The sequence below is a fragment of the Pleurodeles waltl genome, chromosome 9 (assembly GCF_031143425.1).
Source record: "Pleurodeles waltl isolate 20211129_DDA chromosome 9, aPleWal1.hap1.20221129, whole genome shotgun sequence".
NCBI classification, from domain to species: domain Eukaryota; kingdom Metazoa; phylum Chordata; class Amphibia; order Caudata; family Salamandridae; genus Pleurodeles; species Pleurodeles waltl.
In genome coordinates, this window is record NC_090448.1 from 333,166,023 (window position 1) to 333,193,100 (window position 27,078).

Here is a 27,078-nt window from a genome sequence, read left to right on the forward strand (position 1 = left end):
TGCCTCTTATGGTAACCTCTTAAGAGCATCCCAGAAATTTTGAATATGGACATCTGTGGTAGCGTTATTCGAGCAAAAATCAGTAAGGGCCCTCTCAATTCGTTGCATATTTTCTTGGTCTTTTAAAATCTCGGCGTTAAATCGCCATTTTTCAGTCCGGTTTCTGGGATTGGACCCAGTTATTAAAGTATTGATGCATGCGTGGTCAGGGATCAGTATTGGTGAGATGTTTGTTTGATCTATGAGGTAAGTGTGGGAACCTGAGATGAGGATTTAGTCTATTCTTGTATACGAGTCATGTGGGTGAGAATAGAAAGTGTAATCTCTCACAGCCGGGTGTTGGAGTCTCCATGTGTCTTTAAGATCGTGTTTCAAACAAATGTCCTTTAGAGTTTTTTGTGCTTTGGGTGGGCGATAGTTACATCAGGATTGTCTGTCTAATGTGATATCCAAGGGAAGGTTAAAGTCAATGGCAACTATTATGAGATCGTTATTTGGTATTTGATCTGTTTTCCTTGAAATCATGTTCCAGAAGTCAGTCGTTATTTGGGCCATATGTATTAATTACATGTATTCTTGCTACATCACTCTTTAAAGTAGAGATGACCCGTCTGCCTTCTCTATCTGCGGTGTAGGACTCAGTAGTCAGACTGGCGTTTCTGGAGATCAAAGTGACCAAACTTCTTTTTTTGTGGGTTGCCTCTGAACAGTGGATATCAACAATCCAATTAGTTTTAAGTTTGAGTGTTTCTGATTCAGAAATTCTCGTTTCTTGAAGGAGAATATCATCGCCTTTGGATTTGTAAAGATGGCTCATTATTTTCTTACGTTTTATCGGATGATTTATGCCCTTCACATTCCAGGAAATTATGTTAATATTTTCTTTATTAGGAGAGTTAGCCATCATAAAATGGGAGGAGATAAGTATGTCTAGTAGTATGTTGTAGAGTACTTTCTAACAAGAAAGAACACTTTCGTAGAAGTGAAGTCGTCTTAATATGTATTTGGAGACTTCAAACGTGTTTGCTATACCTAAAGCTGGGTTTAGAATACCTGTATTCAGTGTATGTATATTGAATTAAGCTCTTGTTAACTATGATGCTACGAGATGGATTTTTGGATAATTTTATATCATCTCTATACTATTCAATGGTGAGTTTCAAAAGGGAACTGGAATAGGAAGACGAGAAAAAAGGGAGAAGGAAAAAAGGAGATGGAAAAGATACAAGAAGAAAAAAAAAAGACCAAGCCCTCCCACCCACCCAAATAACCCTACGCCCCTCTCCCCTCCCCCTTACTTTGAAATAGTGCCATGGAAATGGTGTCAAAGAAGAGCAAAAACGTCTCTCGTGGCAACGCGGAGTAATAACAGCTGTAACATATATACGACGCTAAACGATTAATATCCCAGGGGAGACTAAACAGAGGACTAATTAGTCCTGCAACTCAGGTTAGGACATATTTTTGTCAACAACTGTTAGTATTTAAACAACAGCACACAAATATTATAATATTCTCAACATATTCATAGATTAAAGTTATTCTAGGAATGATAACCTAATTGTCTAGTATTATGAGTGTATCAAGACATAGCCTCATGTATTATGTTCTACAGGATGGAGTGGGACTTCTTAGTTGATGAAGTGATACAATTAACATAGCTCTCATATTAAGCCCGGACAATGCCTAATAGCAAGGACAGATTCCAATCGTGTAATTTACATAAATCTGTAAAAACAAAATTACATAGATTACAAGGTTTTGTCCAGTGTAAAATAAGTTACAGTTTCCTTTTGTTTGATAATGATCAATTTACATCCATTTCTTGTTCTGCCAAATTGTCCAAATAAGATTTTAGTGCATTATGGTCATCACAAATGTGGTATTTTCCTTCTACTATGATCCTGTATTTCGCTGGTCCTGCAAAAGAAAATTGGATTTTCATGTCTTTAGGTCTACTACGTAGCGCCAAGAATCCTTTCCTTGTGTCAACTGTTGTTTTGGAGTAATCTTGTGAAATGTAGATTCTAGAGCCGTTCCAGTTGATCTGGTTATTTTTGAGCATATAGAGTAAGATTGATTCCGTATGTTGGAATCACAGAGGTCTGCAGACTATTAGTCTGGGTTTGGATAAAGGGCCATAATGCTGTTTGAAAGATGGGACTCTCTGTGTGTGCTCTTTCTAGTTCAAATTTCTCATTAAATTGAAGAGCAATAATTTTAGGTATCCATGTCTCAAGAAAGGAGATGCATTGATGTAGTGAGTCTTCTTTTGTCTCAGTCTTCCGGAAGTCCAAAAATTCTTAGATTGCCTCTTCTGTTACGGTCTTCCAAATCAGCAATAGTCTTCCTCATAGATGACGTAGAGGCATGGAGTAAGAGAAGTTCCTTGTCCGTTTTGGTTTTAGTATCTTCCAGGTCACTGATTCTTTGTTCTGTCTCAGATATTCTATTGTTGATGGTGTTGATATCTGCTCTAATGGCTGTTAGTTTAAGTTGCATTGAGTCTGTGTTTGTTTTGATAGATTTGGCCAGGTCATGTACATCCGAAAGTTTTTTCAGGATCATATCCATCGTGCTGTTAATATCCTCTTTACTTTTGAATGGAGAATCTGGAAAAGTTGGTTCCGCTTTGGAACGTTTAACATGTGGTTTGTTATCCTTCTCAGCCATTTTGAGTATTATGTTTGGTAGGGCTTGGTGCAGTACTTTGGTAGGGCTTGGTGTTGTAGTTTATTAAAGTATTTTATTGTATATGATGATAATGACTGTTAGGGGTCATTGACTGTCTTTAGGTCCTATTTGGCACAGCCGTGAAGTTAAATGTGACTAGTGTCTGATCTGATGAGCAAGGCCCCTTTGTGACCTATAGTATGGTAAACTATATTTCTGCTAGCTTTAGATTTAGGACCTGGGGAACATGTAGAGTGTTTTAATTGTATGCCAGGAGTTCTTTCAGCTGTCTTTTAATATCCACGTTGAGGAGCACTTTGAACCAATGAAAAATTTGAGACATGTCTAATGTCTGTTCTGACTTGCATAGGCTCTGTATGTCCGGTATTGTGGTGAGTTCCAGATTCTGGCAGCAGAATCCTATGTTGTGGAGGTCATGTAAAGCAAATTAATTGTGTGCCAGGGAATCTTTCAAGTGTTCCTTTATATCCAAGCCGTGTAGTAGTATGAGTTAAACATGAAGCTGGCACATGTACGACGTACGGGTGCCATTTTAGGGTCAGGCAGAGATTGAACGATCCATATCCTTGAGTATTTTGTGTGCTTGATGCAAACAGTTAAGGTGTGCTTAGTCAAACTATCTATTGCTATAGATAGTGCATATTTTATGGGCCCATTGGCAGTCTATACGCTTTTGCCCTCTCCTCGTGTAATTTGGGATTGGGGTGCCGCCATTTTGAGCAACGCGCGATCGGAGCTATGCAAGAGAGCAAAGTTGGAAACCCATTGATTTGGTTGTTTCTGACCTTGTTCCGAGTACGGATCTTGGGGTCGGAAGCTTCACACAGCAGAATCTTCTAGTCTCCAGTCAAATGAAGGTCTGAAAGCGGTGTAATTGTTCATTTTTTGCGCCGCATCGCAGGGAGAGACGGAGTTATCCAGCCATGTGTCTCCTCGTCCAAGCCACCACCCCGCTCGTGACTTCTTTGCCATTACATATTAAGGTCTTTGTTTTGCAGTCATTATAAGGAGCTGGTGGCACTTTCCTCTCTTAAGGCTCTCATCTGGCTTTCTGCCTGCTATCCCACATAACCCCATTTGGTCCCATCTTTTTCATTGCTCATATGTTCTCTGGTACCCTATTCTCCCACTGGTGAGATGTGATCTTTGCACCCATGCGAGGTTGGGGGCCTTTGCTGATCTTCATCTTACAGGCAACATTTTAAAAAAAATCCTATCAATAAAATAGGCACCTTCTTTTGCATTTGCATGTCATGTTCTCTTGCTTTTTTTTCCGTGGTACCTTCACAGTACCTGCTGTGTCACTGCTCTCTGCTCAGAGTCTAGACAACCTCAGTCACCTTTTTCAGGAAGAGGGTGCGTAGGAGTCTTTGGGCTACTATGGAGCTTAATCACTCTTTGAAGTCCAAGTTGGGGGGTCTTTTAACAATAGTTGGTACAAATTTAAACTTGTCTGTTGCCAAACTTGATTTCATCATGATTAACATTGCATATACTGAGACGGGGTTCTACTCAAACATGGGATTTCGTTAGTAAAATGTGTAGATTCATCCAAAACTTTTATAAAATCTCAAACTGAAATTTAAGCCTAAACTAGTTTTGTTAATTAGTGGTAGTTACAGAAGATGTTATCCTTAATCTAATGGGCCCTGTTATACTGGAAGACTTGTGCACTCATCAAGATTATTTTGTGACTCCTGGATGTGCACAAAACTACTTTATAGATGTGTTTGTCCTTTACCAACTGACCAGAAGCTTCCGGTTTCAGCCACTGCATACTTAGCCGCTACTCTTGAGTGCACTCTCAAAATCGGAAGGAGTCTCTGATTCTTCCTTTTTTGCTTTTTAAAGTCCACCTTGTAAAAGTTAGCTTAGTCTTCACACCTATGAATAAATAACTCAAAGTTTCTTATCCACTCCAGGATCTGAAAATAAGGCATAGTGACAGCTGAGCTTGTTATAAATTCACTTTACGTTAATTAAGGCTGTGCTCGTTGAGTTCAAGCAGAATTGAAATATTGCAGAAATGTCTCCTGAAAACTTAAATGTGACTTGCTTGGATATTTTGCCTTCGCCAGACAGCTTTTCAGGATCTTCTTTCCAATTCTTTGTTGCCAGTGGTATGATGGATGCTGACAAATTTGCTCCAATATTTACAAACCAAAAACTTGGATTCTGTCATGCTTATTTCTAAAGGTTTCTTATCTGAACTCCAGATGTTCATAGTGCACTGATGTTATCTGTGCACTGTACCACAACCAAAGTGAGTTTCCCAATATGTGCCTTTATAGAAGTTTGGTTGCTCATTTCTGTTGTACTAGCACACAGTATAGTTGAGCAGATGCTGTGATATAGCCTTGAAAGAAGTTATTTTGACATGACATTTCTTTCAGTAGCTGAGCAACATAACGGTTCACAAAGCGTATTTTAATCTGCAGTGGATTTACACTTATGTACGAGCATCACTGCCGATATCTTACAAGAAGCCAATGCTAAGGGTATGCCCTGCATTTGAGGAAAGATGGACTTTGCTTCGTTTTCAGGACATTTTGATTACTTGTAAGGGTTGTATTTGTGTCATTTTAGAGTGTCTTGTACCTTAGCATGTTTACTATACTTTAGCTTACTTTGCTGTTTGTCTTACTTTGCTTAATGTTACATTTCAAACTTGTGCACTCTTGTTTACTGATTCAAACATCTTTTAATTTGCATTTACTTGCGAGAATGACAGCTGAAATTTACTTTGATTTCTATTTTGCAGGAAGGCAAGTTGATGGAGCAGGATGCTGCTATATGGCAGCTTCAGGGGGAACCGACTGTGCTGATCTCACTGGCACACATTTTCAACCACTTTGCTCCTCTAATGGTATGTTTCTTTCTTCAGTGGTCTACTGAACCCACTTCTTAGATCAAATTCTTAATTCCTTATATAGGGTGACAACTACCAATTATACTTGCGGTTGCACAGTTGCTTCAATCACTGGTTTAGGGTTATGGAAAAAGTCCTGCAGGAATTATGGAACATTTTAATTGGCTATAACTTACTGACATTCTGTTCAACAACTGACAAATATGTGCATCGACTGAAAGCTATGATAATGAATAAACATGAATTGAATCAACAGGAATGCAAACTAAAAGACCAATAATAATCATTTAACACATACTTTCGTTGTTGACTTTCATTCTTGCTTAACGATGGAGTAAGTCACTGTACAATGCAAACTGAAGGGTGCGGTACCAACATAGAGCAGATAGATCAGGCTTAAAAAAAAATCATAAGAATGTTACTACTAGACCTGCATGTCTAGTAACTTGAATAATCTACTCAACCTAACTGTAATGTACTTGACCTGTAAACAAGTCTCAATTTGTGTGATTTCAGACAAATAATTTATTTTATGAAGTTGCCTTTTTCTTCATTCTCACATATGAGAGCACCTTCAAAAATGCGAGTTCAGCAGCTCTGCTGTACAAAAAAACCTCCTATTTTCAGATTAAACGTTTGCTCTATGTATAATAAGAATCTGGCCCACATACAGGGTACACATGAGCCCCGATTGTCATCCGGTGGTGGGAGGGGGCGGCAGGAATATCTTTTCAGTTCATGTTTAAAAACTCACTTTTATAAATGGAGTACCAAAGCTGGATGTGGCAGTGCACTGTCATTTACAAACAGGACATTTCCCATTGAAATGGCCACAAACTTTCCCACCAACACTCAGATTTACTGATCAAACCATATAGAAAGAAAAGTAAATATAAGAAGAAAAACTTACTTTTGACCCTTGCGCTTGAATGCAGAGCTATTGTGTCAAATTAAAAGCATTATTTAAAGGCATCTTTATTGCTCATTCACTTTGTGAGTGAACAGAGCACCTGCTATTTGTCAGCTCACCAGACGGGCCAATAGCCCCTAAAAATAGCGCGCCCTGATGAAATCTGACTCGCCGTAGCGTGTAGATTTCTTGAGGCCTGTAGACCATAGCATAGGAATGTACTCTACACTTCAGTTATCTTTGTAAGAGACGAGAGTAATGAAGGAAAGCTTGGAGAGGCCAGTATACAGAACCATTGGCTAAGATTTAATTACTCAGTCGTTCCCAAAATTTAAGAGGAATAAATATTTGAGATTGCATTTGTTTAATAACGCTATTTTTAAAAAGATTATACCATTTGAAATGTCATCAGTGACCAGGCTGGACAAGTTTATGGCTAGGCCACAAGAAATAAGAACTCGTATAAAATATTTAGTAAAACTCCCATATCACATTGGTGCTGTCTTCTAGTAGCCTGAGGGGGCAGCCTCATACCTTCTGAACAAGGTGGTTTGAGGCATTTCTTGGTAATGAAGGATCCTCTATTTGTTTCAGGCCACTCCGTGGCACCTTCAGTTTCGTAGTCTTTGCTTTTTGTGACCAGTCGGGACTTCATGGCACAGGTTGGCACTGCCACAGTCACACTATCCATGTTCATAGGCAAACACCAAGCAGGTGTCCCAATCAGGTACTTATCTCACCTTCAGTTGGGCACATGGGTTTTGGTGCCTTGATGGTGATGACTTGGATAATGCAAGAAGACCACCCAACACACTTCAGCATTACTGCTGAACTGACACTCCTGATCTAGAATGTCATTTTAGATGGTGAGCCAATATTGGGTAGACCCCTCATGCAAGGGTGGAGTCCTGTCCTTGATCACTTCCTCCTGCAGGATTAGTGATTCCCTTCCTCTTGAACAGGCAGGACTCCGTGGTTCTCAGGAGAAGCTCAGCAGTTGGCCCACCAGATCAGATTCCTGCTAATGTTCCCTCATCTCTGGGGAGTCGGCTGTCAGACGCAACCTTGGTTGCACAGTAGTCATCTGAGTACTCTGCAGAGTACTTCCTCATTTGTCGAAGAGAGCATCTAACCGAAAGAAGTGGTTCATCAGTTCACGCTTTTGTACAGTTTTCGCAGACTGAGGATATGAATTCTAAACCTGCCTTCACTGAACCAATCTGGGCTGGCTTACCTTTCATGTGTTCCATCTAGGCCATCTTCCTCACCCAGCCTTTATCTCTCTTTTCAGGATAAGGCAGTCTTAGGTAGAGCACCGCCACAGAGTTACAAAGAAAGTGTCAGAAGTCTGCATGCTAGCTAATTACAACTCTTTCTGACAGAGTTGAGGAAGAGAGACAAAGATGCCAGGGCGCTCCAGCCAATCATAACATTGCTCTGAGCAGCATCATGATTGGCGCAGGGGAGGCTGGGAGCCTGTGCCTGCAGTGCAGTGGAGAGTGGCGGCGACGTCAAGGTAAGTTCACTTATTATTATTTTTTTTATTCCCCTGCCACTTTTTCAAGTTGCCAGCTGCGACTGCAAAGATCTGCTCTCCTTCAGAAAAACCCTTCATCCTGGACAGCAGATACTGCAGCCCTCAACTTCACCCAAGCCATTCACCAGACAGCAGTTACAGGAAGACTAAGTAACAGCCCGACTAAGTAACAGCCCTCTCTTTCAGAAAAGACTCACTAAAGGGGAAGAGGGAAAACACTTTATAAGGACACCTCAACATCCCAGCAAGCTAATAGATGATAAAGGAGGACCCCTTCTGTTAGAAGCCACTTACTTCGAACATATTTCCTACCAGGAATATAGAAAATAGTCCTCATTTTTAAAAAAAAGGACTTTCACCCACAAAGATGTGTGGCATACTTCATCAATAATTTCTGCGACCAGCATATCTAATATTGCCGGCTCGCTCGACACCACTTTTGAAGGGAGAACTTTGATGATAGTTCTAAGGACCTGGGAGGGTTCTGATTTGATGGTTTAAAATAGCAGTTTAGGGGTACCTTTGTCACCTTTGATTTTAGGGCATCTTTAACAGATTGAAAGCAGGACGACATGTGTGAGGCTCAGACACCCACAGGTCAACCTGTTTCAGCCGCTCATGCTTTGCCCAAAGGTCTCCTAACTTTTGTCAGTTCCGTACAGATCCAGTAACATTTTAAAGACATTAGTCTCCTATGAATTTTGTCGGTCTCGTGGATGTATACTACTAACTCACCTCATCTCCATACACAGTCTCAATACATCACTATCATTTCCTGGCTTGTAACGTCACCAGAAGGCCTGGATAATGCCAGTTACTCAATTTGTTTAGTAGGGTCAGAGTTGTCCCGTAGGACGTAACTGGCAGACATCGCCCACGTCACATACACTCCAAGGCGACCACCTGGCAGAACCACCTACTTGAAGTTCTGTTTCTCCTGCAAAGCACTTAATCATCTTCTAAGGGAAAGCTTGTCTCCTCTTTCCTAACGTCAGTGTCTGGTTTTCCCATCTCTGAAATGTCAGCAATACGCTTCTGCCGTCGGGGGAAAGTAACCTTGTCTCCATCTTGTACATTGGCCCAGGGTTTTTCAAAATGAAAACAGACCTGTATTACTCCAACTCATTCAGACATGCATACATGCTACATACCATTTCTGATGGATACAACTACCTGTGGATTCCTCACCTCATGAATACTCCCATGGCGCCAGCATTCGACGGAAATCTTCTTACTAGTCTCTGCACGTCGACGAGGACGTCACTGTCTCGCACGCGACGCCGTCTGACGTCATACAGGCAATAAGAGGTCCTCGACGACGTGCAGACGTCAGTTCCCTTTTTTCCGTGCATTCGAAACGGTTATCTTCGAGGGAGCAACTGTTACTCTTGCGGTTACAGTGTATATCTTGCTGCGTACTCTTTCTCTGTGGAAATAATGTCGCAGAGAAAGTCTGGATTTAAGCCTTGTCGTGAGTGTGGAGGCAAGATGTCGGTGACGGATCCTCATTCCGATTGCCTTTGGTGTTTGAGCTCCGACCACGACGTCTCGACTTGTGATTCGTGTCAGCACATGAATCCGAAGGCCCTTAAAGAACGCGAGGCGAAGCTGTTTATGGCCAAGTCAAAGGAGAAGCATCATAAGAAAAAGTCTTCTCCAAAACATCGGCGTCATCGAGACTCCCGGCGCCGTAGAGAATCTCGGCGTCATTCAAGGGAGGCTCGTTCCAGGTCTCCGGATCGGCGCCGGAGGACATGGGAGATCAGCCCCACGGTGACGCCGCATCCTTCGACGCCGTTGCTCTCTCCGGCGTCTCCAACTTCGCCTGGACAGGCGTCGGTGATTGAGGTATTGGAGCCTCAAGTGTTTTCTCCGGCGCAGACGCCGAGGCCGGCGTCGGGGTCGCCTCCGAGTCAGGCACCCCAGTATCCGGCTTTTCCCACCCCTGGAGCCGATAGTTCCGCATTCTTGAATGCGATGTATGCCATCTTCCAGCAGATGGCTCCAGGGGGTGCTCCGGCTGGGCCTTTGGCCTTTTCTTTGGGTGATCCTGCGCCTCTTCGGCCGGCACCCTTTATGCCCTTTCTCCCGTTTGGGAACGTGGGCTCGGCGCCAGTGTCGGCGCCGGTGGCCGCTCCGATGGCTTCGGAGGGATTGGCCCCAGGGATTCCCATCCCGTCGACGTCGAGATTTCGGCCTGTGACTCCGGTGGGTCCATCCGTTTCATCTGCTCTTCAGTCGGCGCCGAAGTTACCTGTGGCGCCGGATGCGGCGTCGGTGGCTTCGGAAGATCGGCGCCGATCTCCGACTTCGGCGGAGGTATTGTCGACTCCGCGGATTGAGCAACGACTGCATTCAAGGAGGCGTGCTCTCCGGGTACTAGAGGAGCAGGAGTACCAACGAGCTCTAGAGGAAGGAGAGCTAGAGGACTCGGGTGATGGGCTGCGTGGACTGGAGTCGGCCAGTGGGCTGGACACTTCCCCTGAGTGGGACCTTTCGTCCCCGGGGGAATATACCGAGGAAGCTGCTTCCTTTCATACAGTGGTACGGAAGGCAGCTAGTTTTTTGGACCTGCCTTTGCCGGTGGTGGAGGCGAAACAAAACCTTTTGACAGAGGTGTTGCATCCGGCCTCAGCCGCGGCGGAGCCTCTATTACCTTTTAATGACGCTCTGCTGGATCCGGTTTTAGAGGTGTGGAAGAAGCCGGCATCTTCCCCAGCAGTTCACAGAGCCGTGGCCAGGAGGTATCGGACGGCTCCAACTGATCCTGGTTTCCTATCTAGGCACCCTACGCCGGAGAGCTTGGTTGTGCAGGCCTCCTGTTCGTCCAAGTCAGCGCCTGGTTCTTTTCCGACGGTGCCTGGGGACAGAGACTCAAAAAAGCTGGAGGCGCAGTCGAAGAAGATTTTTTCGTCCTGCAGTCTGGCATTAAAAGCCACCAATGCAACCTGTATCCTGGGGAGGTATATTCATGCTCTGATGGATGACATCTCCTCTTCGTTTACAGAGCTTCCCCAGGGTCTTTTGGATCTTGTCTCTGATGCCCAGGCTGCTGCGACCCAAATTATCCAGACGGGACTGGATACCACCGACTCGGTAGCCAGAGCAATGGGCACAACTGTGGTGGAAAGGAGACAGGCCTGGCTCCGTAACTCGGGCTTTTCGACAGATGTACAGTCCACATTGTTGGATCTCCCGTTTGATGGGGACAAACTGTTTGGGGCTAAGGCTGATTCGGCCTTGGAACGGTTTAAGGAGAGCAGGGCCACGGCTAAGTCGCTGGGACTCCAAGCTCCTTCTTCCACGGCCTCTTCCAGATTCTTCAGGAGGTTTCGTGGATTTGGGCGTGGCTCTTCCTCCTCTTCCTTTCGGGGAAGATATCAGCAACCTGCCTCTTCCCATCCCTATAGATCTTTTAGGGGGAGGGGTAGGGTCCGCACCAGGGGAGCTTCTCAGCAGCACTCTGCCTCTTCCTCATCCTCTGGCGGGGTGCAGCAGGGGAAGCAGCCTTAGGCTTCCACCATTTCCCACTCACTCCTCTCCTGTAGGGGGAAGATTACAGCATTTTCTCACCAAATGGGAGACTGTTACGTCGGACACTTGGGTTCTCAGTGTTGTGGGAAAAGGCTACACCCTTCCCTTTCGGGAGTTTCCGCCCCTCATCCCGCCCCGCCCTTCGTATTGTTCACAAGAACACCTCCTGTTGCTAGAACAGGAGGTAGAAGTCCTCCTTTTAAAGGGCGCGGTGGAGTTGGTCCCGGAGCAGGAAAGGGGTCAAGGAGTTTACTCAAGGTATTTCCTGATTCCCAAGAAGGATGGTCGTTTGAGACCAATTCTGGACCTGAGGATCTTGAATTGGTTCCTCAAGCAGGAAAAGTTCAAGATGCTGACCCTAGCACAGGTGCTTTTGGCGTTGAACATGGAAGACTGGATGGTGTCTGTCGACTTGCAGGATGCTTACTTTCATATCCCGATACTCAAGTCACACAGGAAGTATCTCCGGTTTGTGGTGGGATCGCAACACTACCAGTTTGCGGTCCTTCCGTTTGGTCTTACTTCAGCACCTCGAGTCTTCACGAAGGTGATGTCGGTGGTTGCGGCAGAGCTCAGAAGGAAGGGGATAGCAGTATTCCCTTACTTGGACGATTGGTTAATCAAAGCCAAGTCCCCGGAGCTTGTGTTGCGTCATCTGCAGTCAACAACCCAGTTGTTGTTCGACCTGGGCTTTTCGGTGAACGAGCCCAAATCTCACCTAGAGCCCTCTCAGCGCCTCCTGTTCATAGGGGCAGTACTGGATACAACATTGGGTCGGGCCTTTCCTCCGCCTCAGCGGATTCAAGATATTCAGGATTTGGTTCCAATGTTTCGAAATGGAGCGGTAGTTCCAGTCCTCAAGGTCCTTCGTCTGCTCGGTCTTTTTGCCTCCTGCATTCTGTTGGTCACGCATGCTCGCTGGCACATGAGGGCTCTTCAGTGGTGCCTCCGAAGGCAGTGGTCTCAACACAGAGGGGATCTAGAGGGTACTGTCAAGATCTCCAGAGATGCTGCTGTGGATTTGAAGTGGTGGATTGCAAGCAACAATCTTTCACAAGGAAAGCCGTTCCAGCAGTCGCCACCAGTGACAACAGTCATAACGGATGCTTCCACTATAGGGTGGGGAGCTCATCTGGGGGATCTGGAGATCAAAGGTCTTTGGTCTCCAGAGGAACAGATTTTTCACATCAATCTGTTAGAGTTACGGGCTGTAAGTCTGGCTCTCAAGGCCTTCCTCCCTTCCCTTCGTGGTCAGTCGGTACAGGTCCTAACGGACAATACTACCACGATGTGGTACATAAACAAGCAGGGAGGAGTGGGGTCGTACCTTCTCTGCAGAGAAGCTCTTCGACTATGGTCCTGGGCAAAGGACCATCGGATTTGCTTGATAGCAAACCATCTGGCCGGAGTTTTGAACGTGCGTGCGGACAGTCTCAGTCGCCACTTCTCGGCAGACCACGAGTGGCGTCTCCATCCAGATCAAGTCCGTTTAATCTTCCAGAAGTGGGGGTTTCCTCGGGTAGATCTGTTCGCCACTCGAGAGAACGCGCATTGTCTGTTGTTCTGCAGCCTTCAGTATCCGATGCAGGAAGCGTTGGGGGACGCGTTTCAAATGACCTGGTGCGGCCAGTTGTTTTACGCGTTTCCTCCCATACCCTTGATTCCTCGAGTATTGAGGAAGATTCGCCAAGACCGGGCTCTAGTAATCTTAATAGCTCCGGATTGGCCAAGGAGGGTGTGGTACTCCGATCTTCTCCAACTCTCAACGTGCCCGCCGCTCCGTCTCCCTTTCAGGGCAGACCTCCTCTCGCAGTCGCAGGGGCAGGTTCTACACCCCAACCTCCAGAGTCTGCACCTACATGCCTGGAGATTGAACGGGGCAACCTGAGTTCCTTCTCTCTCCCGCCTGAGGTAGTGGATGTTATATTAGCGGCCAGGCGACACTCCACTAAATCTATCTACGCTAATAGGTGGTCTAAATTTGTTGCGTGGTGTGGAGAGAGGCAGATTGATCCCTTACATGCTCATCTATCGGACATTTTGTCTTTTGCTCTATCTCTGGCGCAAAAAGGTTGTGCAGTGGCTACCATTAAAGGTTATTTATCGGCCTTGTCAGCCTTCATATGTCTTCCAGACCAACCATCTTTATTTAAATCCCCTATTGTTATCAGATTCTTGAAAGGTCTTCTAAATCAATATCCTCCAAAGCCATTCGTTATGCCGCAATGGGATTTGTCCTTAGTCCTGACTTTCCTTATGGGGTCCCCTTTTGAACCTATGCATTCTTGCCCCTTGAGGTATTTGGTTTTAAAAACAGTCCTCCTGATAGCTATAACATCAGCAAGGAGAGTGAGTGAGTTGCAGGCCTTATCAGTAAAACCCCCTTATACAACTTTTTATGGGGATAAGGTGGTGTTGAGGACCAAGGCTGCTTTCCTCCCGAAGGTTGTTTCACCCTTCCATTTGGCCCAGGCAATTACTTTGTCCACGTTCTATCCTCCGCCTCATCCTTCCAAAGAGGAAGAAAGACTGCACCGTCTGGACCCAAAGAGAGCGTTGAGCTTCTTTATCGATAGAACAAGGGATTTCAGGCTGGAGGATCAGCTGTTTATTGGATACGTGGGCAAGAGGAGAGGAAAGGCAGTCCACAAGAGAACACTATCCAGGTGGGTTGTTCTTTGCATTAAAATATGTTACTCTTTGGCAAAGAAGGATCCTCCTGAGGGCATTAGAGCTCATTCCACCAGAGCTAAGTCGGCCACTTCGGCCTTAGCCAGAGGTGTTCCTGTGGTCGACATCTGCAAGGCCGCAACTTGGTCGTCCCTTCACACTTTTGCAAAACATTACTGTTTAGATTCTGAGGTTAGAAGGGACGGCCATTTTGCACGGTCAGTGCTGCAGGATTTCTTGGTTTGACCATTTAGGCACCCACCGCCGGGCGTGGTACTGCTTTGGGACTCTATTCATGAGGTGAGGAATCCACAGGTAGTTGTATCCATCAGAAGAACGAGTTACTTACCTTCGGTAACGACTTTTCTGGTGGATACATTAGCTACCTGTGGATTCCTCACGGTCCCACCCGCCTCCCCGTTGCCTTTATGGTCTTGCCAAGTAATCCTTGAGTGCGCTCCTCTTGGTCCTTGAGGGTGCAATAGATGTATATATATAATATATTTGTATATATATATGTGTATATATCTTTATGTATATACTTGGTGTGTGTATATATTTTAAAAGAGAGAGTTTTTTATATATATATATATATATATATGTACATAAAAAGATTTACAGTTATTCATACAATGTGGTGTATTTTACAATATAATGGATGTTGCCTTGCTCTTTCATTGCATTGCCTGGTTGTTCTCATGCACGTAAAAAATGATTGGTACTGACGTCTGCACGTCGTCGAGGACCTCTTATTGCCTGTATGACGTCAGACGGCGTCGCGTGCGAGACAGTGACGTCCTCGTCGACGTGCAGAGACTAGTAAGAAGATTTCCGTCGAATGCTGGCGCCATGGGAGTATTCATGAGGTGAGGAATCCACAGGTAGCTAATGTATCCACCAGAAAAGTCGTTACCGAAGGTAAGTAACTCGTTCTTCTCACACATAGTGAGCTTTCAGGATCTTGGTGCTAGGATTCCAGGTTTATCGTGAGCCGCAGAACCTTCATATGAATGAGCCAGCATGTTTGCATTCCCTTTACCTAGTTTAAAAGGCCTGATTACTATAATCACTACATAACAGGGTATGCTGCCTCCACTGCACTACACTTGTGGAACGTGTGGCGTGGAAAGTAGTCCTTCTAACTCTGAGGACTCGCTTTCTGTGCTCCTTCTGATTTATGACAAATCCATGACCTGTCATAGTCAAGGGCAGACCTAGGCATTTGTGATCACACTAGATCAGTGTGCGGCTGTCAGTGATTTTAAAAAAAAAAGATCGGATTCTCGCAGTTCGAGCACGCAGGGCATGGGACACTGCCATACATCATGCAAACGTTCCCATCTCAACACTAGCCTGAGAGTTTAGATAACAAGCAAGCCCAATCAACACCACTGCAATCCCTATTGTTCTGCCAAGCACTGATTCAAAATGCATTAATGAGCATGGGAAAGTAATCAGTCAGCTTGGCCCTGAAGTGCTTGTATGCTGTGCCAAGGGCAGCAATCCTCCTCTTCTTTTCCTGCAGACACTGTGGCCAACCTCCTCTGATTTTTGTTTTTGTCATGGTCAAGAGCGCTGCTAGAATCTGATCTCTCCTGTCTGGCTGGTGTTATATTACTTAGATGAGTGGGCCCTGTAAATTGCTAAGATTGTGCCATCACCTCCACATCCACTCACCCTCATAATTCACCTGTTTCTTTTCAGACTTCAGCAAAGCATGCTTGCATTGTTGTCTAGGTAGTTTAATCATTACTATCCAAATGGGCCATAGAGAAGTGCCAAAAGAGTAAGAATGGCATGAGACACTACTCCTGCTAATTTATAGTGCCCAAAAGAAGACGATGGTCTGAGTCCAGTAGCGGGATCGGAGCATTATTAGTTTGCCTTTCTACCTTGTTGCCTCACCACAGCCCCTAAAGTGTTTACAAACGTAATGATGGTGGTTGCTGGCCATCTTTGTGGGCCGTGGATACTTATATTCCCACACATTGACGCATTGACTGGCTACTGAAGGCTGGCTGACCATGGATGGTTCCTGACCACCTGCAGACAAAAGGCACCCTTCTGTCATTTCAGGGTTCTTCATTTACACCTGTAGGCTGCTTAGGGATATGTATTTAGGCTTTGTTCATCCCTCAGGCACCAGTTGCCCGTTAGAGCGGTGTGACTTCCATCCGCAGTGGACATAGCATTAGAGCTACTTTTTAAACAACATTTGCACCATGAAGGAAGAAACTCTGGTCTTTCTGTGATGGTTGTTGGACACTCACCTGACTTGTGGCAGGTCATTTTCCCTAGCCCATCCACAGCTTACAGGAGTGACAAATGCAGCATCTCTGTATTCGGGTGGTCATCTGATAGATGTATAGACCTGAGCTCCAGCATGGTTGAAACTACTTATCAGCCCTCTGGACCTTTGTGCCCTCTGATTTGCTTTGACAGCCTTCCGACCATAATCAGAAGGAATCCTATTCTGGTCTTCAAGGACAGCACAACCACCATGTGGTTTTGCAACAGGCGGGATGGGATGGGATCACTGATCCTATGATGGAGAGGCACTGCATCTTTGAAAATGACGACTTTAGGCTATTTAGCAGAATCGCTGAATTTCATTGCAGACATGCTCAGAACTCAGTAGCTAGCTCCTGAATGGTCTCTCCATCCAGAGGTGGTGCAAAACATCTTCACCCTGGTGTAGCATGTTTTTCGCCAACCACCGACAAGACACATTGTTACAATTTTTGCACATTGAAGTTTCCATCATGGACCTCCTTGGGGGATGATTTCCGCGTACAGTGAGACAGCAGATTTCTGTTTGGCTTTCCAGCCCAAAGTTCTGAAGGCCGCTTGCTCTCCCTCTTTTCTAAGAACTCTGGACTCAGCGGCACAGTAGGATCAACACAGTCTCTGCAATCTACATCTCCATGCATGAAGATTAAACAGCAACAGCGCAGTTTTCATTTTCCTGCTGCAGTTTTGTATGTTACTCATGTTTCTAGGTCCCCATCTACCAAATCTAAATATTCTAGTCGTTGGGCAATTTCTAAATGCTCCTTCTCCTTGGCAAGAATATTGAGGCACAAATCAGGAAGAAAGGAAAAGATCGCTTATTTTGTAGCCCTGCCTGCAAATTACCAGTTGCTAGTCTTCAGAAGTCAAAGTAACTATCGCAGTGCATCAAAAGTTACTGCAGTTATGATGTAGCCTCAAGGATAGCCTATATGCCTTGAGCTTCTCCAATTGGTTTGTCTCACCTGATAACACAGCTGTTATTCTCTCCTTCAGGTGGAACAGTAGCTGTAGGAAGCTGGCTCTGTATATGCTATATCTGATAGAGACTTCTAGCTGCAGCTTCCTTACCTTAGAATTCCCTGGCGTCAGCTTCGAATCCGGAGTTTTTTCTGAGCAGTACCCGGCACGCGCGCCGTTGGGTGGATCCCCGTGCGTCGACCGCGTAGTTGGAGCCATCTGTGATGTCACGGTTGTCTATATAGACGCCGTCTTGTCGCGCGTACGTCAGTTCTTTTCCTTCCATGCCGGTTAAGCGCAGTTCCAGAAAGAGCTACCCTGCTTCGACGGTTTGTCGATGCCTTTTGACTGTTTGAAGTCATGTCTTCGAGAAAGACAGGGTTTAAGCAGTGTGGTGCGTGTCATCGCACCATGTCGGTGACGGATCCGCACCGTTTTTCTTTGGTGCCTGGAGAAGGACCACAATTCCACCTCGTGCCCCTACTGTCGGGCCATGGCGCAGAAGGCCTTGAGGGAGAGATCCCTTAAGCTTCTTGCGGCCCGACATTCGTCTTCGGTCGGCACAACTCCGCGGAGGTCACGGTCCTGCAGCAGGAGGAGGTCGCGGCACCGCTCCTGGAGCCCCAACTCCTCTTCCTCGCATTCGAGGTCATCCAAAGGTAAGAGGCATAAGAAGTCCAAGCGGACTTCGTTTTCGCCACGCCCGTCAGCCGACGAGGCGTCTAGGGAACGTTGACATTCCAAGCGCGGCTCTGCGGAGCCGTCGCCAGGGTCGACTCTGCGTCTTCCCCCCTTTCCGGGGACCGGATCGACCCCCGCTCAAATAAGAGTTTTACGAGGCCATGCGTCTCGTTTTTGAGTGGGCTGCACCCTCGAGTGGGTCTTCGGGCCCCGCTGGGTCAGCAGGGGCCCCTTCAGGTTCAACACCGGCGGCTTCGGTCTCTCACAGGCTCTTACAGACGTTCTTCTGGGTACGTGGTCCAAATCCAGCACAGGGGCTCCTGTGAATAGGACAGTCGGCCGCCGCCATAGGCCCGCTCCGAGCGACCCTAGTTTCCTGACACAACACCCCACTCCTGAGAGCTTGGTTATCCAAGCCTCTACTTCCCGTGGTGCCTTCCCTTCCGCTCCCCCGGATAAGGAATCCAAGAGGCTGGATCCGCTTGGGAAGAAGATGTTTTCTTCCACCAGCCTGGCATTGAGGTCCGTAAACACCTCTTGCCTATTGGGACGTTATTCCCATACTTTATGGGATATGGTGGCACAGGTGCTGCCCCAGGTCCCGGAGGGCGTACTCACCCAGGCTGTCAAGAGATGCACCCAAGTTTACGATCCGGTGTGGTTTGGACACGACCGACTCACTGGGCAGAGCGATTTCATTGTCAGTGTGGCCCTACGTCGCCACACCTGGCTACGTTCTACTGGCTTTTCAGGGGATGTCCAGGCCAGCTTGATGGACATGCCCTTTGATGGCTCTCGCCTTTTTGGCGAAAAGGCAGACTCTGCGCTTGAGAGGTTCAAGGATTCTCGAGCCATGGCCAGATCCTTGGGCCTTTGAGCGGCAGCACGACAGCAGTCTGTCTTTCGCCCCTTCCGAGGCTTCGGGAGGGGCGTGGTACCACGCCAGCCACAGTTTAGCCACCATCCTCAGGCTTCACAGCATCCCGGAAGAGGACGCGGTCGTGGTACCATCAGGCCCAGAGGATCTGGCCAGAGGTCAGCCGCCACACAGCCCCCCTCCACTGCGCCCAAGCCCTGCTAGTGTGGTTCTGCGGGATCTAGTCCGTCCAGTTGGAGGGAGGATTCGTTTTCATCTCCCTCACTGGCTTTCCATCACCACGGACACGTGGGTCCTGCAGATCATACAGAAGGGCTACTCCCTTCCCTTCCCGTCTTTCCCTCCTTCTATCCCTCCGACAAACGAATGGCTGATGGAGGACCATCTAGCTTTGCTCTGCGAGGAAGTTACGGCTCTCTTGGCCAAGGGAGCCATAGAAAGAGTCCCGATATCAGAAGTAGGCAGTGGTTGTCATTCCCGCTACTTTCTGATTCCCAAAAAGAACAAAGGCCTTCCCCCTATCTTGGATTTAAGGGACGTCAATCTCTTCCTCAAGATGGAGAAATTCAAGATGGTCACTCTTGCTCAGGTTTTGGCTGCCCTCGACCAAGGAGACTGGATGGTAGCATTGGATTTGCAGTACGCGTATTTCCACATTACTATCCTGCCAGCCCACAGGCGTTACCTGCGGTTCAAGGTGGGCCACGAGCACTAGTTTACCGTGCTTCCTTTTGGGCTCACCAGTGCCCCTCGGGTGTTTGCAAAGGTGATGGCGGTGGTGGCAGCTCATCTGCGCAGGTCAGGGATTTCAGTCTTCCCCTACCTGGACGATTGGCTGTTGAAGGCTTCTGCGCCTCAGGCTCTCGTCACCCACCTCCAGACGACGGCGGACCTCCTGCATTTGCTGGAGTTCACTATAAATGTGCAGAAGTCACACCTGACTCCCTCTCAGAAGCTCACTTATATCGGAGCTGTTCTGGACACAGTGCAGTATCGGGCTTATCCTCCCGAGCAGCGGGTCCAAGATATTCAGGTTATGATTCCGATGTTTTGGCCTCTATCCTGGATCTCGGTGAGACAGACTCTGAGCCTGCTGGGACTCATGGCTTCCTGCATCCTGTTGGTCAAGCTTGCCAGATGGCGCATGAGGGCTCTGCAGTGGGACCTTAAGTTCCAATGGGCACAGCATCAGGGAAATCTTACCGACGTGGTTCAGATCTCGGAGGGGACTGCAAAAGATCTGCCGTGGTGGTTAGTGAACTGCGATTGGGTCAAGGGCAGACTCCTCTCCCTTCCCCAACCAGATCTAATGGTAGTGACAGATTTATCACTTCTGGGATGGGGCGGCCATCTGGGGGCGGTGGAGATCAGAGGTCACTGGTCTCTGGCGGAATCCGGGCTCCACATCAACTTGCTGGAGCTTCGGTCGATCCGGCTAGCATTAAAAGCGTTTCTTCCTGTTGTGAAAGGGAAGGTGGTGCAGGTGTTCACAGACAACACTACCGCAATGTGGTACTGCTACAAGCAGGGGGGTGTGGGGTCGTGGACCCTTTGTCAAGAAGCTTTACGTCTCTGGACATGGCTGGAACAGCAGGGCATCACCCTGGTGGTTCAACACCTGGCAGGTTCTCTGAATGCCAGGGCGGATGAGCTCAGCCGAAAATGCTTAGAGTATCACAAATGGTGTCTCCATCCGGAGGTGGCGCAAGCACTCTTTCAGCAGTGGGGAGAGCCTTGGTTAGATCTGTTCGCCTCCGTAGAGAACGTGCAATGTCAGCAGTTTTCCGCATTGGAGTTTCCAAGGGGGCTATCGCTAGGCAACGTTTTTCGTCGCTCGTGGAGTTCAGGCCTCCTGTACGCCTTTCCGCCTATACCACTTCTGCCCAGAGTTCTCAAAAAAATCAGGAACGACCAGGCCCAAGTAATCCTAGTGGCTCCAGATTGGGCACGGAGAGTTTGGTATCTAGAGCTTCTCAAAATGAGCATCGGTCCTCCAATCAGGCTGCCTCTTCAGGAGGATCTTCTGTCGCAGCAGCAGGGGAAGGTTCTCCACCCGAACCTGTCAACTCTGCACCTTCATGCGTGGAGATTGAGCGGCGACAGTTGATGGTTTATGACCTCCCTCCTGAGGTCTGTGATGTCCTTCTGGCAGCCAGGCGTCCTTCTACTAAGTCGATCTACGCCTGCCGTTGGAAACATTTTGTTTCATATTGTACAGAGAGGTCTATTGATCCTCTTTCTTCTTCTATGTCTAACATTCTTTTGTTTATATTGTCTCTCGCCCAGCAGGGTTCCTCCTTGGGGACTCTCAAGGGCTATCTTGCAGCCTTATCAGCTTTTCTTCAGTTGCCCAATCAACCATCTCTGTTTAAATCACCTATAGTGCAGGTTTTTGAAAGGGCTTGTGCATCTATTCCCGCCTGTGCCTTTCGTTATGCCCCAGTGGGATCTTAATTTGGTTCTTACCTTCCTTATGTGTGCTCCTTTCGAGCCCTTGCATAACTGTCCTCTCCGGCTGCTCACTATTAAAACAGCCTTTTTGGTGGCAATTACATCTGCCAGGAGAGTGAGTAAGCTGCAGGCTTTATCTTCAAAGCCACCTATCTCATGATCTATCCTGACAAGGTAGTGTTGAGAACTCGTCCCTCTTTCCTCCCTAAGGTGTTGACCCCTTTCCTTCTGGGTCAAAATATCACCCTGTCCACCTTCTTTGCACCACCGCATCCCTCTAAGGAAGAGGAGCGTCTCCATCGGCTGGATCCAAAAAGAGCGTTCTTGTTCTACCTTGACCGCACTAAAGAGTTCCGAGTGGACGACCAACTCTTTGTGGGGTATGTTGGTGCAAAGAAGGGTCAGGCGGTGCAGAAGCGATTCATTTCGCGCTGGGTCGTTCTCTGTATAAAGATCTGCTACTCTCTGGCAAAGAAGCAGCCTCCCAAAGGCTTGAGAGCTCATTCTACTAGGGGGAAAGCTGCTACCACTGCGTTAGCACGTGTCGTACCGGTGGTGGACATCTGTCAGGCTGCAACGTGGGCTTCTTTGCACACGTTTGCAAAACACTACTGCCTGGATAGCCAGGTGAGAAGAGAGGGGCATTTTGCCTGGTCTGTGTTACAGGAATTCCTAGTGTAAAAATCTCCTTCAGACCCACCGCCAAAGGTTATAGCTTGGGTATCTATTCTAAGGTAAGAAAGCTGCAGCTAGAAGTCTCTATCAGATGAACAAGTTACTTACCTTCGGTAACGAAGTATCTGGTAGAGACTCTATCTAGCTGCAGATTCCTTACACCCACCCAAGCCTCCCCCTCTGCGGATATTTTTGTACAGAGATATATATATATATATATATATATATATATATATATATATATATATATATGTGTGTGTGTGTGTGTATATATATGATTTTGGAATTTTTGCCTTTCTTAAAGGCATGAAAGAATTTTTACTTCAAACAGTCAGAGGTAAAATCCATAATTGTTGTTTCTTCCATGACTCTGCGGCGCTTCTGGCATGGGAAGTTGTGCAAAAGAACTGACGTATGCGTGCCGAGACAGTGTCTATATAGACAACCGTGATGACATAGACGGCTACAAAGACGCTGACAATGCACGCGGAGCTGGTCGGCGCACGCGGATCCGAACGACGACACCCGACAGCGCGCGTGCAGGGTACTGCTCAGAAAACACTCCAGATTCGAAGCTGGCGCCAGGGAACTCTAAGGTAAGGAATCTGCAGCTAGATAGTCTCTACCAGATACTTTGTTACCGAAGGTAAGTAACTTGTTCATCAAAATGAGATATATTGTGACAGATTCCAGGGGTGCCCCAGAGTCTTAACAGAGGCCAAAGTAGATAATATGAATGCTCTTTTTTGTGGTAGTGTGGTCAAACAGTTAGGCTTATTAGAGGGTAGTGCAAAGCATTTGTTGTACACACACACACACACACACAATAGAAGCACACACTCAATGACTTAACTCCAGAGCAATGGTTTTTATATAGCAAAAATATATTTTCTAAATTTATTTTTAGAACCACACGATTCAAGTTGCAGGTAAGTACTTCAATTGATTCGTATTTCACACATGTATCAACAGTACTTTATTTGAAATCGATAAATCATACAGTTTTTGAAATATTGGCAATTCTCTGTTTTTAAAAGGGACATTGCAATTTTTAGAAACAGTTCCTCGGAGAAGAAAAGTTTGATTGTTTTACAGGTAAGTACTTGACTTTCTGTTCCATTCTCCAGGGGTTAGGAAGTCCACAGGTCGGAGTTCAAGTTAACCCCAAACACCCACCACCAGCACAAGGTGCCGGCCAGGTGCTGAGGTCAAAGTGTAGGCAAATTAACATGGGCTCCTATGGAGGCTAGGGGGACCTGGTTTCAGATCTGCAGGAAGGCAAGTACCTGCGTCTTCGGAGGGTAGACCTGGGGGAGTTCAAAGGAGTGCTTGGGGGGGGGGGGGCACATTCAGCGGCACTTGTGTGGCTGGGTGCAGGGTGCAAACAAGATGTCGGGTCTCCAATGATTCTCTATGAGGAGATCCCGGGGGGTCACTCAGAGGCTGCAGGCGAGGTCCAGGGGGTCGTCTCTGGCAAACCACTGGCTGGACATGGAGGAGGGCCACCTGCTGAACATTGCTGCACCGGGTATCGGTTTCTCAAAGGCCTGGGGGCTGCGGGGTGCAGTGGGTCTTTAGGCATCGGATAACTTCATCCGGAGCTTTCGGAGTCAGGCGGGGTCTTCGGGATTCCCTCTGCAGGCGTCGTCGTGGAGAGGTCAACCCAGGGTGCACCCTGCCTTAGGGCTGTAAAACCTGCTAGAGGGGTGTCTTACCTATGCCACAGGCAGTGGTTTGTGGGCAGGGCACCCTGAGAGGGGTGCCATGTCGACTTTATTTTTTTCTTCCCACCATCACACACAAGATGCAAATATGTGCTGGGTGAGGAGTTCCCTAGGGTGGCTTAATACCTGCTGCAGCCCTTGGGACCCTTCCCTGGCCAGAGGGCCCGTGGTACCATGGTTACCTTTTACAAGGGACTTAACTGTGGGCCAGGGTTGTGCCAGTTGTGGAAACAAAGGTACAGATTTTGGGAAAGAACACTGGTGTTGGGGCCTGGTTAGTAGGATCCCAGCACACTTTCATTCAAAGTTGGCATCAACACTAGGCAAAAAGTGAGGTAGTAACCATGCCAACAGTGGCACCTTCCTACAGTGCGTACTTCACCACCAGTTGTAGGTGTGCCCTCAAGCCCTGAGGTAGGCAGTTCTTGTCAGAATTTCTAAAATGATAATTCTTTGCTTCTGCTTAATCAGGCCCTCAATAGTGCAGTGTTTGAGCATCGACACATCTTGAATTGTCTCCTTCTTTTCCTGCCTCAGGCTTGCCAAATGTTGCAACATGACATATCAGTGTGCTGAAACTTCAGTTTTCTTTAGAACGTGACTCAACATGCTTTCAGTTTTTTCTAACAACCACCGCAAGGCTCTTCATTTTCATGTTGGTGCTTTCACCTAGGGACTTCATGCCTAAGATGTTATGTCATTTTCTTCACCTAAAGTGAGAGTTAAAGGTACATCCAGAACTGTGGACTCCTAAGCCTATCGCCTAGCTGCATAGTAAAGGGTTTGGCCAAAGTTGGAAACTTTGATGCACAAGATCTACATGCATGTTGTTCCCCTCCTGGAACTCCAACTGCTTAGCAAAAACAACCTAGGACAACATCACTGTATTTGCCACTTGATTCCTCAGTTCCCTGGGCACTCAGTGTCCCAAAGCTAGTTGGTCAGGAGGAGGAGTAAGGTGGTTAGTAGCAGGAGCCCGAGTCAAAGCCGTATTTGTTCCCACCTGACCACATCTCCATCGGCTGTCATGCTTAGAGAAAGATTACTTTTTTTTTTTTTTTTTTACCACGGAGGCTAGTGTAAGTAGAAAACGTACTTTTATGTTTTTAAAGTCTAATTATAGTACTTTTTGAATTGTTAATATTCAGTTGTTAAATCTATTGCTTACTTGCCATTGCTAAAAATATGTAACGGTTCAAAAGGTAATCATTTCAAGGAGAGACCTACTTTTGTAGATGTCTGAATACTGCATTCTTGTATCCTCTGGAAAATATGTAGCATCTATCATCCATTAAGGCTAGAGCTAGAAGCAGCCATTAGATACTTCTTGGAAGGAAGGTGATGATTTAGAGCCACATCAACCAGAGTTCAGGTTTAGGAAGGTGCCCTGTGGCAGACAGCACCCACTGTTAGCGAAGCATTTAGCTTAACAAAACCTCCTTCCCTACAGTGTAGTAAAATTACAGTTTGTTGGTAGGGAAGAATCTGTTTACTGGATAGATTGTGAATTATGTACACTTACATATCACATGTTACCACCAGTTGACACCTAGGCTCTTCAGAGGTTGTCTGGTGTTAATTTGAGTTGTTGTTTTGCCCTCAGTGCAAAGTCTACCTGGTGGAAGATGTCCTGATGAATTTCCTCCTCAGCATCCTGGAGGGAGGCGGCTCTGTGGAAGAGCACTCTCTTATTCAGCGACTCCTGGATCTGATGTGGCTTCTTATGGAGGTGGGTTTGTATATTCAATTTCCAAATATCGTTTTAGCACTGTGCATGTGTCTACTTGTAAACTTGGATTTATGCTTACATCCAAATCTCATTTCTCTGTTTTGTTTTTAAAAATAACATTTAATGTTGGTTTTTTCGCACTTGGTATCCATAATTTTTGTGAAATAAATTAGAAACCTGTTATATTTGAGCAGCCTGAAATAGCCAGCCTGATGTAAAGTGCAGAGTTGTGTTGTTTAAAATGTACCTGACATTTGACACACTACCTTGTCGAATAATATTCCCACATGTGCCCCTTGCTATATGTCAGATGCTGAAAATGTGTCCTTTTAAGAGAAGGTGTAATATATGGATTAAACACTGACTGCTCAGTATCAATTTACCAGTAGACGGACGAGTAGAGAAGTCTTGCTTAAAATAATTTGATTTTAATTCCTTGAATTTAATTTGTGATTTTATATATCTTGTGCTGTTTTCAGCCTCTGGTGTGCCGATATTTGCAAAACTCTGCTTCACCCTATGCCTGTAGCCCCACCTAAATTGAAGTTTTGGTGGTGAGCACCTTCACCATCCCTTCAGAAAGTTAACTTTTGCTTTTTATGAATATTGGTAAGTGAGTGCTCTACAAGAAGAGTTGTGCAAAAGCAGTTGTTTCTTGAAAGCATATCGGACAGACAAATTTTAATACATATGGAAAAATAAAGTAGTGAACCTTTCTCAGTCCTATGGGATCCTCGATGGTAGCAGAAACTATGAATAAGCCACCTAAAGTTATTATCCTGGCACAATCACTTCTTGATTAACAAAGTGTATTTTTCATATGGGTAACATAGTGTTCTGCCTACTCATTGGCCATCACATCCTTCTCAGAGATACAGCGTCCCATTTCAAGAGTGAGTAGTTCACCCAGTCCTATTATTTTAATTGTAGTATTATTTTCCTTTTATAGCATGCTATTAGTTATTTTGCATTTTGCAGCTGGCAGGGTATTACTTTAGACAACTGTACTTCTATGTCTTGCATGCAGTAAACAGTTTGCTGTGTTTGACTCTCATGGAAAGTCATTACATGAGGTAACTGAATTACATCTACACAATGAATGAAATTCCAAATAGTTTTGCTTTAATACTGATTTTCTGAAGTCTTTTGAGGTTGCTTGTGACATCTGATCTGTGTCCTACAGAATAACAATTTTGTGTGGATTCCTGAACTTTAAAGTGATTGAAGCAACTTTACCTTCTTTAGGTCATGGTGTTATAGTTGTATCGATTATCTTCTCTGCCTCTCGTCCCTATAAATTATGGTGGCACACAAAAACATATGGCTCATTTTGATTTGCAGGATTATGAAGTGCAGGAATGTCTCAAACAGCTGATGATGTCCCTGCTGCGTGCATACAGGTTTTCTCCTATCATCCCTGACCTTGGATTGCAAGTAAGTAACGCATATGGGGTCTGTCCTTCTTTTTGGTTTTATTG

At 46.1% G+C, this 27,078-nt stretch overlaps 1 protein-coding gene across 2 annotated transcripts in view; it reads left to right on the plus strand.

Annotated features, from left to right (window-relative positions):
• RNF123 (ring finger protein 123) overlaps positions 1-27,078 on the plus strand; it is a 1,441,353-nt gene that overhangs the window by 283,057 nt on the left and 1,131,218 nt on the right. For both annotated transcript variants that reach the window (XM_069206868.1, XM_069206867.1), the window contains exons 12-14: positions 5,456-5,560; positions 25,475-25,600; positions 26,942-27,034. In XM_069206868.1, the coding sequence (XP_069062969.1) occupies positions 5,456-5,560; positions 25,475-25,600; positions 26,942-27,034 (324 nt within the window). The remainder of the gene's footprint in view (positions 1-5,455; positions 5,561-25,474; positions 25,601-26,941; positions 27,035-27,078) is intronic.